General features: G+C 39.7%; 1 protein-coding gene across 1 annotated transcript; it reads left to right on the top strand.

Annotated features, from left to right (window-relative positions):
• Positions 1 to 61: 61 nt before the first annotated feature.
• On the top strand, positions 62 to 18,880 carry LOC116603739 (ubiquitin-protein ligase E3C). Its single transcript, XM_032365400.2, has 28 exons — positions 62 to 223; positions 528 to 581; positions 1,372 to 1,446; positions 2,429 to 2,566; positions 2,685 to 2,800; positions 3,172 to 3,305; positions 3,809 to 3,983; positions 5,576 to 5,811; positions 6,014 to 6,088; positions 6,669 to 6,736; positions 6,816 to 6,934; positions 7,033 to 7,119; positions 8,136 to 8,222; positions 8,463 to 8,623; positions 9,104 to 9,321; positions 10,436 to 10,540; positions 10,977 to 11,007; positions 11,609 to 11,715; positions 12,372 to 12,516; positions 12,961 to 13,048; positions 13,126 to 13,219; positions 13,301 to 13,363; positions 13,435 to 13,559; positions 13,952 to 14,042; positions 14,126 to 14,224; positions 14,856 to 15,012; positions 15,389 to 15,519; positions 18,161 to 18,880. Exons 1-28 carry the CDS (start codon positions 158 to 160, stop codon positions 18,326 to 18,328), a joined length of 3,213 nt encoding a protein of 1,070 aa, XP_032221291.2. The 5' UTR covers positions 62 to 157; the 3' UTR covers positions 18,329 to 18,880.
• The last annotated feature ends 171 nt before the right edge of the window (positions 18,881 to 19,051 follow it).

Below are 19,051 nucleotides of genomic sequence, written 5' to 3' on the forward strand. Positions count from 1 at the left end.
GAAATTTGAATGGAATAGCAAAATTCTCAGAAGGCGAGGTTACTCATTGTTGCTATGTCATGAGCGCGGTTACCAAGTATTACGTTATGAACAAAAAAACAAAACGAGAAGGTTTCTAAAAAGTATTGGCCTGGATTTCTAATTTATCTCCTGTACTATGTTTGCCTTTGACGGACAGTTCAAGAGTCGGCCGATAGTGTCGCTTGGAGGAGCAAGCAAAAAGGTGAGATTTCTTTTCGATTTAGCTTTATAGAATGTGAAAATGAATTAGGGCAGCATTTCTTGTGCTCCTCTTTTGGGAATGACACTGCACATTATTATAGATTACATCCTATTTGTATCTTACTTTTCTGATTTGAAAACCATTCTCTTCATTGGAATTTTTAGGTGCTATTGCAACAGTTTCTATAGAAGGAAACTAGTCTATTTATCTCTTCTATCTAATTCATCTATTTTGGACTCGACTTACTGTATGTACTTATCTCATACTAGAAATTCATTTTTAAATCCAGTTTGTTATCATTTAGGAACAACGAAATGATCTTATACAAAGGGCACAAGAAGAAAGGCAACGCCGAGAGGTTTGTGGATCGTTCAACTGTATTTTTTCTGCAAACAGAACTTTACTGACCATTTTAAGGCTATCGACACTTGTCAAGCGTTTATCGTAAAATTGGCTAGATACTTTTTTTTCTTACCAGTTGTTGTAGGCGACTTGCGCTTAGAAAACAAGTAAATTTTTTAGTGTTGATCTCAAACCAAAATAAACACAGAAGTAAGCGTGCCCGTCCATTCCAGAGACTAATGAAAAATGATCTTTCAATGATAATAAAGCCCCATCTGACATTGAAGCTTTTCATTGCTGATTCCTAACGGATTCTACAGTGCAGAGCTACAGTGTTGATTCTACAGTCTTATTGTTGTTGTTAGTGTATTCGTCTGCCAAAAGATGGAGTACATGTGAGTTTGGCATCCAAATACTGTAGTCACATTAATTCTTAGTGGAAAACACCTATTACTGTAGAATCCGTTGTATCGCGACCCGCGTTTTCAAAACACTATTGGATTTGGTTTTCTGTTCCGTCAGTAAAAACCATTCTAAACCAATCAGAATCTCGCTTTGTGCACTTCCCTGGCTTCCCTCTGGACGGAAACCAGACAGTGTCGCGACAGAAAGCCAGGCAAATGCACTAGGCGAGAGATGGCTAGAATCTGATTGGCTTAGAATAATTCGACTAGCGGAACAGAAAATCCCAAAAGACAAAAACAAATCGATGTTTTGAAAATGCGGCGTCATGATACAATGGATTCGACAGTAAGTTAAATAAATTTGAAGTAAGAAACACTAATCGATATTATATCTGGCTTTAGGATCAAAGACTAAGAATACTAAGTGCTATAAAGATCCAATCTTTTCTCCGAGCTCAGCATGTTTGTTATCAACAGGTAATTCTTATACTATTATGAAAAGGGGTGGAAAGAGAGGATAGCAGGTAGAGGTTATTAAAGTAGGAGTAATGAGTACAGTAATACATAGGAACATACTAGGGTAAAGGGTACATAATATATACCATACAGAACTATATAAGAGTGACAAGAATAGCTTTGCCAGGGCTGTTCACTCCAAACTCATTCTACTATTGCACCATGGAAGACTCTAAATAGATTTCAATGACAGTAATTGATAAGACTGCTATCTCTTCAAGCCAGTCAGTCTATGATTAATACTATCAAAGTCAATAGAAGGTACTGGTTAGCTGGTGAATTTCTGAAGAATCTGCTTTTGTCCCTTGCTTGATGTTGAAATGTATCATCACAAAACATACTATGGGTACATCCTGACTGTGGGAAGTGGGATTTCCCATCACTGTATCTCTTGTTGTTGTATAGGGGGTACAGTATAGAAGAAACCTTACAGCCAAATTTGTTGCTGGGCGACCTCTGCAAAACCTTGTCTCATTTGGGAATAGGGCTTAGTCAGACACAAGCTTTGGGGGTGGTTTGTCTGGCTTTGATTGTTTGGTTTGATTGACTACTGTAAAGATGTTGTCTTGAATAAAGACTGAGTCAATGACTGGGACAAAAATGTTTTTACGTCAGTGCTGCCCAACAGTCAGCTATTGACTGCCTAGTTACATATTTGAACCTAGAGTCAACTGAATAAAGCATTGCTATGACAACAGTAATGACAGTACTATGTGCTATTCCCAAATGAAGAAAGGAATTTTGTATTCCGGGGGGTCACAAAACAATGAATTTGGCTGTAAGGAGTGATGGCCCATGGTACCAGTTTTACTGACAGTTTTACTGGTACTTAGTTTTACTGCTCTATTTCTTTAGATTGGTAAAACAGTCAGTTACATTTGATCTTATCTTATGATGTTCATATCCACTTGTTTCATTTCATTTTATGAATCTCCCTCTGCAGTATTGCCAGCAAAGAGCAATCTTTGATGAAGAGGTAAAGTCATATCAGAAAGCCAAGGTCCCTGATCCACAGTTTGTAACTGTCCTTACAAGAAGACTCCTGTTTTTCTTCTCAACTTCAAAAGATACTAAAAGACTGGTAAGATAATCCAGGAATACTGTATGTCTGGGTAAACTGTGAGCAAAGCAGTTTAATTCCACTACAGTATAGTTTATTTATTGCTAATGTAATTGCAACTTCTGTTCTTTTTGTTAAGGTATGGTTGTGTCAAATGTGGCTGAAGCATTTATCATCACTCCGTCCATCAGATCAAGATACCAAATATACTTTATGGTTGTACCAAGTAAAAAAACTGCTTCTCTTATGCTGCAGGTACTGAATGCAAAATTATGATTTATCTATAAGCAACGGCATATTTCCCTGTAGCTAAAGAGTATGGCTTTAACTTTGCATGCATTTAGCATACCGTATATACATAAAAATAAGGTTATGAAGACCTGGCCCAGCTCCTAGAAAGCAGGTTAAGCACTACAATAACCCAGAAATAAATAAATGTAAAAAATATGTAGGCACGTCTTATCTGTATTTTTTATCTGTATTTGGGGATGTGATAGAACCACTGGGTACACTAGCCAATGGTACAGTACCATTTTTAGTGACAGTGCTTACTTAGTTACTGGCATTCATTGAGCAGTCTGTTGTGTTTTACAAATACTCAACATTTCATTTTCATATCACTTCAGGTCCCTTGATGTGTCACTCCAGGATTCAAGTCCAGTTGGTGTCCAGCTTCGCATGTTGGAAGTGTTTTCTTCTCCTCAGTCTTTTTCTCAGCCTAAAGATGCCATGGGCTTCACAATCTTCCTCATCCAAAATGGTACACAAAATAAAGCGTGAAAAAATACACTTTTTCAGCTATAAAATAATAATTCCAGTTCTTTAATTTAACATGAGCATGAGCAATTTCACAGAGAGGTGTTTGTGGAAAATATGGCTTAGGTGTACGGTAACCTTAATCAAGGACAACCTGGTCTAACTTTTTTCATAGCAGGGGGGATCCAACATTTTATCAAGGAGGGTGTATTTTACAGAACAGAAAACTTTCCCCTTTTTACTCGTACAGTACAGGTTGTTGGGTATCCATTCAAAACAGCCCTCCCCCCTTTATTTGCCCACTGCATATGCCAGTACTGTACATAAATGCTAGAATAAATAATTTATGGAATGTGCTCATCTATACAATTTTGATTAAAATTTGTATGGTGCTCTCAGTCCAAATTCTTAAGTTGTTGAACTCAAGAAGTCTCCCTCTTTATAGAATACAGTAGATACTAGAATAGATATAAAGCTGAGATTAAATCTTTCCTCATTAATTTCCAGGATATTTCAGATACCTGCGTGCACTAATTAACCTAAGGGTACCATCTAGCCTTGAGCCATCATCTACTCCCCCCACCCCTCTGGCTGGGGCTTTGGCTGATTTGGTGATGAGGCCCATAATTGGGGTGTGTCAGAGGGATGAGGCATCATTATCACAGGACACGACTGATAGAAGGTCAGTGCTGATTTATGACATAACTATGTTTCTGTGAGTGCAAGTGGTTTTGTCCTTGATTGCCCCATTATAATTTTTCTATAGCTCCCCATTAAGTCTTTCATTGCTATAACATCCTCAGACACCCATAAAATATAGGCCTAACTCCAAAACATCAGAAATGCAAACTAAACATCACCAGACCCGGATACTCATGGATTTATACAAGGCATAGACAACCTTCAAAAGCACATCCAAGCAATGTAATTGAATTGACTCCATTTCAAAATATTAACCTTAATTTTTGACCAATTCGTAAACAAATGCTTGAACTCAGAAACATTTCATGCCAAAAAAGACATGAAATTCCGAACTTTAAATAGAGACAAGCAAACACAGATCAAGTCACAAATAGATACCTTTATTGCGCTCCCAGCCATCAGACACAATAATTAGTGCTAAAACCTCCATTAGAAGCTAGTCTCCATGTTTAGGCTACATTGCATGCCTGCACTTCATCATGGGAGTCTTGGAAACACCTTTACAGAGAGGCTGGCAATTTCCTCCCCATAATCATAACTTACAGTTTTTTTTATAAGTCTCTTTGCCCCAAAGCCAAACAAAACATTTCCAGGTCCAAGGAACCCAGAATAAGCCTGAAAACAATTTTTGAATAAGGTTGGGTAGCAAAGATGTTCCACATTGAAGAGTACAGTATGAGACCATTCACTAGAAAATTCCTTTTCACTCGGTGAAACCCAATCAAGGAATTGTCCCGTGGAATCAACCTCAGCGTGCAAACATCCATAAGCACAGCATTAATTATTCCCAAATAGACTTAATAATGTCCTAAGGCACTCTCCAGATGTGAAAAAGCTGTTATTTTTAAGCAAATTACAAGCAGTAATTTGTTGTAAGCAACAGGCTGAAGCAATGCCGTCGCTAGATTGAAAAGACACTGCAGTGCATTGTTGGAAACTTCAAGGCATATCGTCTTGGGTCAGCAGTAGCTTGCATAACTTGACTGGTAGTGTTGGACTTGAAATAGAGGGGAGGTTTCTGTTTTCAGTCTGTTTTTCTTACAATTTTGCTCAAAAGTGCCCAGGAGTGAAAGGGTTAAAAGTCCAAATATATTTATAGTCAATGAAAGCCACATTTCATTTTGTGGAGTTGTTTCCATTTCGGTACAGCTTTGACATTACAAGATAGAAACCCACTCTTATCATCTTATTCCACCACAGCACATTCATGCCCTTAATCCATAGTACGGCAACCATTGGATGTCCACAGTTTTTTATAAGCCACAGGTGCATTGGTCTTGCTTTTGGAGTGGATTGACTAGCACTTTACAAGACCAGTTGCAAGTGTAATGGAGTGTACAAAACAAAAATAGTAATACAGTATAAGGGATAAAGTTTAAGAGCTTTTGTTTCTCAGTTAAGTAGAAAAAATAACTTTTTCTATAAAAAAAGGAAAAGGGTGCAAGGTATGTATAGGGGTGCACCACATTCCCCACCCCCAGCCCCGCCTACAGGTCTGGTGGCTCTCATCATTCAGCCATGTCTGTTTAAGTGCTTGAAACAAATCAAGAGAGTATGACAACTATTTTTCAGATACCAAGTGATGTCAGCATTTGCTTCAGACCTCTTGAGCCCAGAAATGTCGGAGCAGATCACATGTTTTCTCCTTCCTGTCCTTGCCACTCCATCATCCAAGTTTCCTTTTCCTGTGCTGGTTGATGCTGTCCTGCGAATGCTGAAGTCAATGTCATCAACATCAGATGGTGCCATCCATGGTGCTTCGCCCTGGTTACTATATGCAATGCTGGTGTTAGCAGAGAATCACTTAGGTTAGGAGCTTAGTTTATATTGTAAAATACTCACCATAGTATTTTTTTTCTCTGATTTATACATCTTTCATCAAGAGAGTTCCTTGTTTCAATAAATAAATGTAAAATGTTGACAATTTTCATAGCAAGATTTCTTTGGCATGAATCGAAATGAACCATAGAATGAGTCACTTATAAAACTTATTTGCTTATATTTTGGTAGGCTCATTGTCAATCACTGGTCTACTTTCTTATGTACAAGTTCTCCAGTATTTACTTCCATGGCTTCCAAGTCCAAGTGAGTAAGATGCGGACACAATTATAGAGAATTATTTCTTATCTTGTTTTAAATTCATTGTTGTGCTTTGTGGTATGCTTGATGGGACAAAAAGAGCTTCTAATACATTGGTGTGTTCGATTTCCTTCACTGTGGATATGTAAAGGACCAAAGTGCCAGATTACAAGGTGGCATGTTGAAGTCATTCCTTTGTTATAATTTTCAATAAATATTGGACGACAATTTATTTGACAAAATCTTGAAATATTTATCTATTAAAAACAAAGTTTTTATACTTCATTACTCAAGTTCAATCTAAGATGTCGCTATAGTTTCTCCAAATCAGCCAATGAAAATGGATGCTTTTTCACACTTGCTACTTTGCTAGGATGACAAAATGGGGCTGAGGGAGGCTCTTTAATAGTGATTACACTATCAGTAAGTTGTCCATCAATCAATCATAAGTTTATTACTGCCTTTCGCAGCAAGGCTGAATTACAAGCGGTGTCAGCATACATATTGCAAAATAGGTGTACAATCACAATACTAATAAATTTGTACACTATTACAGGTAAAGTATTCAAATTTTCTCTTTTGACAGCATCGTCAAGTGATTACGAGGATGACGAAGAAGACTATGATTCTGAGATGGAAATGATGGTTGTACAGGTACAGGAGGATCTTAGTTTTCTTGTAGATTACTGAGTATTCGCCTTCTGTGGTAGTTGATGCAATAGTATTATTTCAGGATGAGAAGCTAAATTCCTTACGTGCAAGGTGTTTGGAGATTTTGGATTCTCGAGAACATGTGAAGAGTTTGGAGTCACTGGTGACAACTAATGTCAACTTGCTGCAGTCCACAAATTGGTAGGATTTCAATGGTTACTTCTTGAATTAAAGTATCTTGCAGGTCAGCTCCTTAATCACTTGAGTATTGAGTACTGACTTGTTGTGTTTGTTGGCAGGAACCAGGTTCACGAGCTGGTAGCAGGGCTCTGTTCTGTGTGCCATCATTTAATGATTGAGTGCAGACTACCAGTATACAAGACGAGGTACAGTAACAATTTTACACGTATACAAGACCAGGTACAGTAAAAACTTTACACGTATACAAGACCAGGTGCAGTAAAAACTTTACACGTATACAAGACGAGGTACAGTAAAAACTTTACACGTATACAAGACCAGGTACAGTAAAAACTTTACACGTATACAAGACCAGGTACAGTAAAAACTTTACACGTATACAAGACCAGGTACAGTAAAAACTTTACACGTATACAAGACCAGGTACAGTAAAAACTTTACACGTATACAAGACCAGGTACAGTAAAAACTTTACACGTATACAAGACGAGGTACAGTAAAAACTTTACACGTATACAAGACCAGGTACAGTAACAATTTTACACGTATACAAGACCAGGTACAGTAAAAACTTTACACGTATACAAGACCAGGTACAGTAAAAACTTTACACGTATACAAGACCAGGTACAGTAAAAACTTTACACGTATACAAGACCAGGTACAGTAAAAACTTTACACGTATACAAGACGAGGTCAGTAAAAACTTTACACGTATACAAGACGAGGTACAGTAAAAACTTTACACGTATACAGGACGAGGTACTTATAATGCTGTTACAGATCATTCCAGGCCCGTACCCAGGGGGGTGGAGGGGGTGCGAACCCCCCCTCCCCCCCACACACACACACACACAACGACCGAAAGTCCACTTTTGGTTCTCAATGGACGTGCTATTTGTAGACAAAACTCACTCTGGTCTATAGCCAAATCCGACAATAAACGTCAAGTGGAGATACTAAAAAGGAATAAAAAATCATTTTTTGTTTTAAAGGTGGTTGGATTTTTATCAGAGAATCCCCCCCCCCCTTCCCCGGAAAAATTAGGTCCACTTTTTCGGATTTCGCAACCCCCCAAAAAAAATCCTGGGTACGGGCCTGCATTCTACTCAAAGTCTTCACCATCTGTATATGCACATATGTTTCGAGCTTGAGTGTTTCTTTACGTGCCGGATTAAAATGTATCCTTCTCCCCATCCAGGCTGCTGTACACTCTGGCACTAAAGCCGTCATTCATCCGACAACTATGGAACCACATTCTGCAAACAACTATCGCCTCTGGGACTGGGTAAATGCCTGTTTACCGTACTCCCCACTTGAGTTTCGATGTGTGCCTTTCACTATAAGAAATAAAGAAACATAAGAGATACTATGAAGCTTGTTGGCAATACATTATTTACAATGCAAGATAAAATGTAGAAAATAGCCTAATTACACTTATTCATTGACTTGACATTAGTCGAGACTGGTCGGAGACTGACCGGACTTAACACTACTTGTGAGAGAAATCAAACTCTCTCTTCCACAGAAAAGCAGTCCCGTTGGTACAGATGATCTACCGTGGCCAGACCTTCACTGTACAGGAGGCAGAGCTCATCGTGCCCATGGTAGCTGTGTTCTGCGCTCTCTTCAGCCACACACTTTTCTCAATACACGACCAGGAATTCTACGGAGAAGACAGGAAACTTAGTGAGTCCATTTTATAAACAGTACACGCAAATTTAATGAGATTACAACAACGAAGTTCGAAAAGAACCTGCAACAAAGAAGAAGTTGATCGACATTAACTACGATACAATTTATAATAAGATGGCTCCCCGTTTTACGCACGTAAGGCCATGGTAGTTATGAAGCAGGGATGTCTGTGTTGTTGGTAATTTCTGTATGTGAGGACAAAGCAAGGGCAGAAGCTTGTCGCGTGTGCGATATTGTGTAGCTGTACTGCAGAGTCGTCGGTCAGCCGAGTCAACTCGTCAAGATACATTTACTGTGTGGTTCAGTCTTCCAGAATTTTGAACATCTTTAATTTAAGAGCATTTACATACATCTGGATATGCATTAAGGAGTCCAACCCACTATAACTGTTTTTAGTCCGTTTTTTACTTTTCACGGGTGCGCTCCAGCTCATGGTTTGCGACATTACTATTTATCCTCCATGCTATTTTTCAGGAAATTCTGTGATGCCCTTCAAGTTGAAAGAGCTCATTCCAATGACATGTGCGTTGCGTGACGTTATTATCGGCGTGACGGAAATAATCTACCCTGACAGCAGTCACGCAGCATTTCGTGATCATTACATCACGGCAATGAAAAGTGTTGGCGCACGCTCCGCTATTATGAAAGCTGAGGAGTTTTACCCGAAGAGAAAGTGGATACATTTGCTCAGGGTATGATACCGTGTACGCATGCGCAAAACATCTTGTGGATCTGTTCCAGTCATGTAGCAGCCCGCCCGTAAGGCCTAACAGGATTGGCTGGATTACCTCATTGTTCTATTGTATTCCCGTTCTATTGTTTTGTCCCCATTGTTTTGTCTGCGGTGTATCAATCTAATCAGGTGAAATCTTCTGAGAGCTGCTACACGACCCATCTGTTCAGCATCAAAGGCATCAATTTCGTTTAAAGGGGCTATCCTAGCATTCATCCTAGCAAATACCATATCCACTGCCAACGGCGCATATATTTAATGGATTTCAAAAAATGAAGTATGAAATTCTGTTTTTATATGGTTATATCAAAATTTTATGGGGAAGTTGCTACCTAATATTGAATGAAAACAATAAATGGTGTGGCTGACCTGTGCTTTTTAATGTACACCTTTTGCTCCAAACCCTTCTGTGCAGACGGTTGGACTCACAAAGTAAAACTGATAGATTTTATCGTTGGATCACAATAACCTGTTAATCTTGGCCTACCTTAACTAGAACAATAGGCATTTAAACACGAGGTTCCGCTATAAAAGCTCCTCCCACCCCCGGGCTCAAGAACAATCAGTTATCAATCAGCCGTCAATGAGAGAACACGTCAATGAGAGAACATGCTCTGAGCGCTAAATTCAAATTTTACATTTTAAACCAAAATAAATATCATTCCTAGAGTCGTCCATCTAAATGTTTCTATCTATCGTAAAATAATGCTATACCAAGCTGTGTGCGCTCTAAAATAGGAGCATTTTCATCACAGCGCGAGAATAATTTATGCAGGTGCGCTAGATTATGGATAGCACTAAATTTAAAATTTTGCACCGAAAACGTGAGTGGACAGCAAATAACTAGTTTAACAATCTCTTAACACAACTGTCTTGTTACCTGTGCAAAAATAGTTTTATTCCAGCCGACTGAGGCTCAGAAATAAGCAATTTTACAGGAGGCTTATCATTTGTGACTGCTAGCGTTGCAGTGTTCTAATTATAATTGCAAATTCGAGCCCGGGGGTGGGAGGGGGTTTCCCTTTTATAGCGGAACCTCGTGTTTAATTTGTCGTTTGGATTGGCATTCGCAGGAAGTGACGCATCTCGTCGAGCAGCTTCACTCACGTGATACTCGAAGGCAGTTCTGCCCAGACGATCACTGGTTATCTCCCAAGATACACATCGACCCGAATCAGGTACCTCGCTGCATGCTGGATGCTCAGTCATGATCATTTCGGAGTTTTTAAATTTTTTTTTCAATTATTGTGGACTATCAAAGAATCAACAAAATGCAAATACTTTTAGCTAACTGTGGACACAGAACCTGCGGCTTAACATCCATATCCGAAAAGACGGGAGAGTCCTCAACGCAGAGTGCCAGGTTTTTACTCTTAATAATCCCAAGCTGTCCTGACCTGGTACCCTTGCTTGAGAGTCGATTCCCGTACCATTACCGCGTCACTCTCGACAAATAAACTTGATTATTCACCGTTACATGAGCCCACATTACATGCCCCGCCGTTTTTTGGGATCAAATGACCGCGATGTCCGACTTCGGCTGGAAAAAGAGACTGAGGATCAAAAATATGTTCTCTTCAACTTTGTGTAATTTCCTTTTACTTATGATTGCAGATGCGAATAGATGGATTTTTCGATGAAGAAGGTAAGGTACTTTCTAGACCCAAGTCTGTCCTCTTATCATTGAACTCATAGATATCATAAATATGTAGCACTTAGAACACCTGCGGTTACTATTGATCTTGGATACTTTACTCTTGAAATGCAGTAGTATGTTGGTCGTTTGAGGAAGTTGTACCACTCGAGATGTACCTTCCGTTCACCTTATTTAGCTGATTAACATTTATTTTAATCCCCCCTCCTAATCGCATTCTTGTTTGTATTGTGCCGTGTAGGAACTGTGGAGGAAGTTGTACCACTCGAGATGTACCTTCCGTTCACCTTATTTAGCTGATTAACATTTATTTTATCCCCCCTCCTAATCCCATTCTTGTTTGTATTGCGCCGTGTAGGAACTGTGGAGGAAGTTGTACCACTCGAGATGTACCTTCCGTTCACCTTATTTAGCTGATTAACATTTATTTTATTCCCCCTCCTAATCCCATTCTTGTTTGTATTGTGCCGTGTAGGAACTGTGGAGGAAGTTGTACCACTCGAAATGTACCTTCCGTTCACCTTATTTAGCTAATTAACATTTATTTTATTCCCCCTCCTAATCCCATTCTTGTTTGTATTGTGCCGTGTAGGAACTGTGGAGGGAATCGTGCCACTCGGGATGTCCTCAGCCACAGCAAGGAGCATGTCCATCCTACAGCACATTCCCTTCGTCGTGCCCTTCAAGGACCGGGTCAAGGTATCCTAAACAATCTCTGTCAGCCGACATTTTGTCATCCTAGAAAAATAGCATGGCTGAAGAAAATGCATCTGTTTCCGTTGTTTTATTGTATTTTTTCGATTGAATTTGAAAAATGAAGAATGTAACTTTGTTTTAAGATGGGTATTTTGAGATTTCTACACATAATTTGTATCCCAATATTTCATGAAAACAGTAACAGAGGTGTGGCATACTAAGGCTGTTTAAGTGACTGTTGCATAAACGGCTCTTGATTTAGATTGCTAAGGACGTCATACCGACCTTTATTGGGAATTTAAAGAGTGTCGATCAACCACTTCTTTGCTATTGTTTATATTTAAATATGCAAACTAATCAATTCATAATTTAAGTCCAATACTTGAGTAACGTTATTTGATCAATATTATTTTCGTTTCTCGCTTGAATTAGCCGGTGGAAATGGATGCTTTGTCCGACTCGGTATTAAGTGAGAGTGTAAAATGGCGGCGTGATTGGCCTTCTATAAGCAAATACGTTTTTGTACGAAAACCGAAATTAGACGATTATCGTTACATTATCGTTATTGCAGTGCTAGCAGGGTTTTTATGTAAGCCCTGGTTGGAGCGTTATTCTTGGAAGTATTGATTGCCGCCCTTCAGCGAATTCTTTGCTCCTAGCTTCTGCAGAGAATCATTAATGAAGACAGAGATAACTCGCAAGGGGACCTACACAGCTTCATGATTGGTCACAACACAATAGACGTGAGAATCCAGAGAAAATACCTCTACCAGGATGCCTTTGATAATTTGAATGAGGACGCAGGTAACGGTCTTGTGGATCAACCAGGCAAACGTGACAAAGCGTTGTAGAACGACTTGTCTATGTGCGTGTGACCGGTATTACAAGACAAGGATTTAGCAAACCTTCTTGGCAAAGGATTAAATTACTAAGAACATTTGATTGCGTGACTGGTTTTACAAAAAAAGTTAAGCAAATCTATTTGACAATGGTAGAATTGTTTTACTTTATGTGATTGAGTTACTTCACAATGGGTAGATTTGTTAGTGTGTAACTGGCAATACAAGACATCACAAAAATTGATAATATCGCGGGTAGAATTGTTTCATTAGTTTTGAACAGTGCGTGATTGATTTATGCAGCATTCGTTTTGACAAAATTGATTATTAAAGATAGAGGCCCCCTGATGCTGATTTGGCCGATTTGGTGTATTTCTCGAGGAAAATGTTTTTGTTCTCCATTCATCAGAACCCAACATGAAAAAGAGAGTGCGCGTCCAGCTTATCAACGAGCAGGGTCTGGAGGAGGCGGGGGTTGATGGCGGGGGTCTGTTCAGGTCAGTGTCGATTTCTCATTGTTGTAGTCTTATTTACGCACCCTCTAGGGCTCCTTACGTTACGCTTTTAAAAACAGGGAATTTCTGAATGAATTGCTGAAAGCCGGGTTCGACCAAAGCATCGGCTTTTTCAAGGCTACACACGAGCGATTGCTATACCCCAATCCACAGGTATGTGCATGATTTGTGGATGTTTCTTTTCTTTTATCTCAAAACAGGTTTCTATTTAACAAGGTATTTTCCTTCTCTCAGGCCAATTTGTGTGCTCCAAATTATCTCAAGCATTTTCGGTTCCTAGGAAGAATGTTGGGCAAGGTAATTGTTTTTATCGAATCATTGCACTTGGTCATTGAAGAAATGGAATCATTTCTCGGTTCTTTTCGCAGGCGATCTATGAGAACATGTTGGTAGAGTTACCTTTCGCGAGTTTCTTCTTGTGTAAGATGATCGGGAGGCATGGTACTGATGTGGATATACATAACCTGGAGTCGCTTGATACAGAAGTGTACAAGTAAGAACACCCTCTTCACCCCATACTACACCCACCACACCTTTATCCTTCACTTCACCAAATACTATAACCCATCTTACCTTTTTACGCCCCATCCAGCATCCACCCTACCTCTACCTCTTATCAACACCCACATAACCTCTTCCACGTATTAATCACCCACCTCACCTTTATCCCTTACCTCACCCCTTACAAAACCCAGGCTACCTCTTCCTTCTTATCAACACCCACATTTACCTCTTCCACGTATTAATCGCCCACCTCATCTTTTTCCCTTACCTCACACTATACAACACCCGCCTCACCTCTCCCCCTATCCCTCTTTTTCTCCTTCTACTATTAACTCACCTTTTTATTTACTTATAAACTTCTTCTGTTATTTTATTTATCAGAAACCTCCTGTTCCTGAAAACCTACGAAGGAAACGTTGAAGATCTTGCGCTGAATTTTACTATAGTAAATAATGACTTTGGCGAGAAACAGGTAGGTTACAAGGGTCATTTGTGGTCCAATAAGATAGCCAGCCGTCATTCATCATCAGAGTGAACCTCGTGTTACCGTTCCAGGTTGTAGAGCTGCTCCCTGGCGGCAGAGACATCCCTGTCACCAACAGCAACCGCATAACCTACATTCACCTCGTCGCCGACTATCGCCTTAATAAGCAGGTTGGACCAAGTGATCTGTTTACCTTTCAATTTAAAACCGCATCATTGTCACCAGTTTACTTCCGGGGGGGGGGGGGGGGGGCGACAGAAACCTCAACCGACAAAAGATACTATTAGAATTTTGAAATATTTTTCGTGTTTCCTTAAAAATCATCGGAGATTGTTACGTAATCGACCGGACGTGAACTGGTGACAATAACTGATTTAATGACTGGACATAAATTCGGGTAATGTAGATCCACAGGTAATTTGTTTTTGATGGTATTCCGTCGTGTTTAGCACCAGAGAAGTCACGAAATAAGAAGACTATGTCGGCCAGCTTCCCCTTAATTAATGTTTACATTTGAAAATTCAACGGCCTATTTGCAAGAGAACTTCGAGACAATCATTCACAATTGAAATCCAATTCTTGAGTGTAAGTATTTGATTAAGATTACCTCTGTCACTCTCTTAAATCAGGCGATGGGAATGGATTCTTTGTGTGACTCGTTACTGTGTGTAAAAAACGGCGTGATTGTTCTTTTTTAAACTGAGGCTCCCACTGCATTTGTGGACCCTAACTTTGTCCAGCAGGCACATTAGAATTCCAAAATATGACAGTTAGATAGATCTCGCATCTATTTTCTCCTAGATCCGTGCCCAATGCCTCTCGTTCCGTGCTGGCCTAGCAGGTGTTGTCAACTTGGACTGGTTACGGATGTTTGACACAAATGAAATTCAGGTCCTGATATCAGGGGCGCCTGTTCCTGTCGATTTGGAAGACCTGAAAAGAAATACCAATTACTCAGGTAAGCCTCTTTTGTATCTGTAGCAGTATTGGCGACAGTGGCTTTGAGACAGCCCTACGTAACTCCTACTCTACATATGTCCTGAATTTATTTATTGGTCATATATATGACTTACTCCTAAAGTGAAAGCTCCCAGGTTCGAGCCTTGGAGCCCGTGTTCATAAGATCTGAGCGAATCAGGCGACTTCCACTAAGAAATCGCGTGTCTTTTTGGGTCGCAAGTAGCGCCGCACCGGCTTTTGGCAGCAAAAATAATCGAAAAAAAGTTTATTATCATTGGAGGATTTTATTCATCGTCGCTCTCTGACATGACGTCCTTTTTTTCTTATTCAAAGTCGTGTATTATTTACCTAAATCGTTATATTGTTTCCGGCAGGCGGTTACACCTATGATCACCCGTGCATTCAGTCGTTTTGGCGCGTCGTGGAAGAATTGAACGATACCCAGAAGAGACAGCTACTCAAATTCGTCACCAGTTGCTCGCGCTCCCCGCTGCTTGGCTTCAAGGTTTGTGAGATTCTTAGGGAGGGAACCCTTTTTTTTACTATGATCATGGAGCGAGCTGTGGATGTTGTTATACACCTGATTAAAAAACACGTCAGTGCAAACGGCGAATGACATCCAGTGATACCAGAGCTTTACATCGATGGCCTTTAATGGATTAAAAAATCCATTGAGCTACTTTCTCCTGCATTCGGTTGAAATATCAGTCTACGGAACAGATGCTCATTTACATAAGCCACTGTCCGGCGTCCTCGATTCCATCCGACGCCATTTTCTGCCATTTGTCATGACAACAGCCCACGCTTTGACGAAGGCGATGTTTTGCGAAAGTTTTATTACATTTATAACGTTAGATATTAAGCTCGCCTGTTATACTTTTTAAACAAAAAAAATATCATGACAATAAAGTAAGGGTCAACTTATCTCATGTTAACAAGTCAACTTCCTAAAGGAATCAGATTTTAGCGACATTTTGAAGAGAATGAATCACGAGAAAAGTTCTAACTCACTAAGTTTCACATTTTTGGTACATCCAGTCATAAGCAAAGTTAAAAGCCGAGACTCACAGCATAGCTACAACTGTTATTTTACTTAATCTGAACTTTGAGCACATATTTACACCTGGTTTTAAAATTATTAAACGATTACGAGCTTGCATGGTTTTACCGTCTCCAATCCGCAAAGCACGCATGTAATTATGTTCTAAATATCTCGAAAAGGCGTGGAAATCGCTGGAAAGTTTGTATTGGACGTTTGATAAGAATTCCTTCAGGAATTTGTCTGGGAGGTCTGATTTCAGTAGCACCCTTTATTAAGAGCAAGTCCTTAAATAGCAAAGATATGCAACAACAGCCAAAAATTTTGTTTGCTTCTAAAAACATTTTTGGTACACCTAGTCATAGACTCGTTTTATGAAAATCATGTACCATATATGAAACTCTCGGTGTGTGAAAGATGGGCTTTAGATGCTAACGTGTTAGAAAACAGGAGGATAAATTCATAAGTGTGCTATTCACTCGGTCTCGACTAAATTATTGTTCTAGCCGTAGAAGCGTGCGTAAATAGCAACATCCTCGGGAACCCAGGGCGTACTGAGCAAAAACGAGCGTTGAGCGTAACGAGCGCGAGCCGGAGCGGACGAGCGTGCGAGGATGAAATAGAAAAAGAATGGAATGAACAAGTGACCGTGCATTCCAGCATGGCAACTGCGTTAAAAATAAACTTCCCTCTTTTTTTTCAAAATTGTGTTTATTTGGACTAAATAAAATTTTGTTATTATGCGTGAACATTACTCTTTAGATTGAGGCACGATTTAGAAAATGAAAACGAATAAAAAGCTCAAAATAATTTTATTCACGTCCAAGAGATTTTATGCTAATGAGTCGAGCATGATTTTTATTGTAAATTTCCTCTTCGATATAAATCATGATGGTGAGACACCGAGAGAGAGGGTAGAAAAGCAGCGAAAGATACCTCTTAATCCTCTTTGAAGCTAGAAACATCACTTTTGGTACTCCGCCTAAAGGAAAATGCCATTTTTTATGATAGTGTAGGCTCTTTCATTTGTGAAATTTGTTTTACTAGCTTTTAAGCAAAGCGATTCAATCGAATCAAAACGTAAACATACTGTATGACCAATGATTGATATTAACCAAAAAAAGAAATACTTGCATAATAGGTTCTCTATGACAAGAGTCATCAAACTGTCATGTGACCCATAGTCCCTAATTTGTCAGGTTAAAGCGGTTAAATCGAGTCCTTGTTTAAAAACGAATTTAAACCACGCAATGCATTTTGCAGTGCTCCAAAAAGGTTAGTGAACAAAAAATTTAAAAGACCCATTTTTAGCTATGGTTGCAAATCAGACAGCCTTTGTTACATCAACCGTATGGTAAACTCCCGTGAGCCAACTAAGAGGTCATCAATGACAATTAATTTAACAATTTTAAATAGAAGCTTTAATCGATTAGAAAGGCGTAATGCGCAATTGAAATTGTTGTGTGTTGTTGTGAACAATAATGCAAAAAATTTTAGTGAAGGAAAGAATCAAATACGTCCGATCTTCAAGATTTGTAAGAAACGATCATGTTAATGTGAATGATTTACGAAGTTTGGCGATCAGCTTAGAAACTTTGAGTAAAACAACCTTCTAACTCAAACCCCCAAATGAACTGTTCGGTCGCATTTCTCCTCAGAAGCTCTTTTCCACCATATCAATATTTTTAGTGCGTTTCCTGAAAAAAAATCGAGAGAATTCGTCTAGAAAAATTGCTCACGATAAATTTTGAAATGTTTCAAAGTTGTGCTCAAGTACAGGCTTGGGTTTATTATCATTGAGCTAGGTAAAAAGCTTGATAAGTTTTCGCTGACTTATAATGGCGTCGCATGGAATCGAGGACGCCGGACCGTGGCTTATGCAAATAAGCATCTGTTCCGTAGACTGTATAATGGAGGCGCATAGTACCCTCCGGTGGGGACCCAGGGCGTCGCGGAGATCGGGCACACAGGGAGCTCTTTCTTTCTTCCCGAGGATGTTCGCCAATCGCCATTTTGTTTACAGTGAGGACACAGAGATTGGTCAAAGTTGTTCAGCAGGGCCCGCTTTCTGCTTAATATCAAAATCTGTCATATGTTTTGCCTTCAGGACCTCTACCCAGCCTTCTGTGTACATAGCGCGGGTCAAGAGGATCGCCTTCCCTCGGCAAGCACTTGCATGAACATGCTAAAGCTGCCCGAGTACCCTACGGACGAAATGATGCGCGAACGCCTCCTCTATGCTGTGGAGTCTGGGGCGGGCTTTGAGTTGAGCTAGGGCCCAGTGCCTTGACGGATGTTCAGAACTCAGACTGGTGGACAGGGATACTATTGAAATAACATGAAGAAACCAAAATGAAGATAGCGAACATTTGTGATTTGAATTGCTTACAAAGTGAAGTCACTTACGAATAACAGGGGGTCAGTACGCAGCTCTTACAAGCTGCAATTTGATTGGAAAAATGAACAATATCCGCACCTCGACACAAAGAACGAGAAGAATAGAAACAAAAGAACTCCTTTGTAGAACAAAGATAATAGGAGACAAAGCAGCTGCGTACTTACTCATAACAGGGCCGTGGCAGGGCCATGGGGACACCTGCCTCCAAATGTTTAAAAATGTATAATAAAGTGACCGGTTGGGGCGTGGCGTGGCAGAAGCATTTTCCGTAATGCTTCTGTATCGTGTACCCAATAATTGAGGCCTGCTACACCCCTGAACAATTATCGCAATCTCTACACCCAGACTGATTTGAGCTATGTGTAGCTAAATGTAAATTAATGATAGGATTATAAATGTGTTTTTTTTAACAGATTTGCTCCATCAACATTAGTCTCGAGCTTCATTCGTTTACTATGCACCCTTTACTGACTACGAGGAGCGAAGATCGAGACTCTGGTACCCAGAGTATCTCAAACTGGGTTGGTTCGGTGTTATTTTTATTTTACTTTTTTATGGGAACCATATAACGTTTTCCCATTGGGGTTGGGACCGAAAGAG

The sequence above is a fragment of the Nematostella vectensis genome, chromosome 1 (genome assembly GCF_932526225.1).
Source record: "Nematostella vectensis chromosome 1, jaNemVect1.1, whole genome shotgun sequence".
NCBI lineage: Eukaryota > Metazoa > Cnidaria > Anthozoa > Actiniaria > Edwardsiidae > Nematostella > Nematostella vectensis.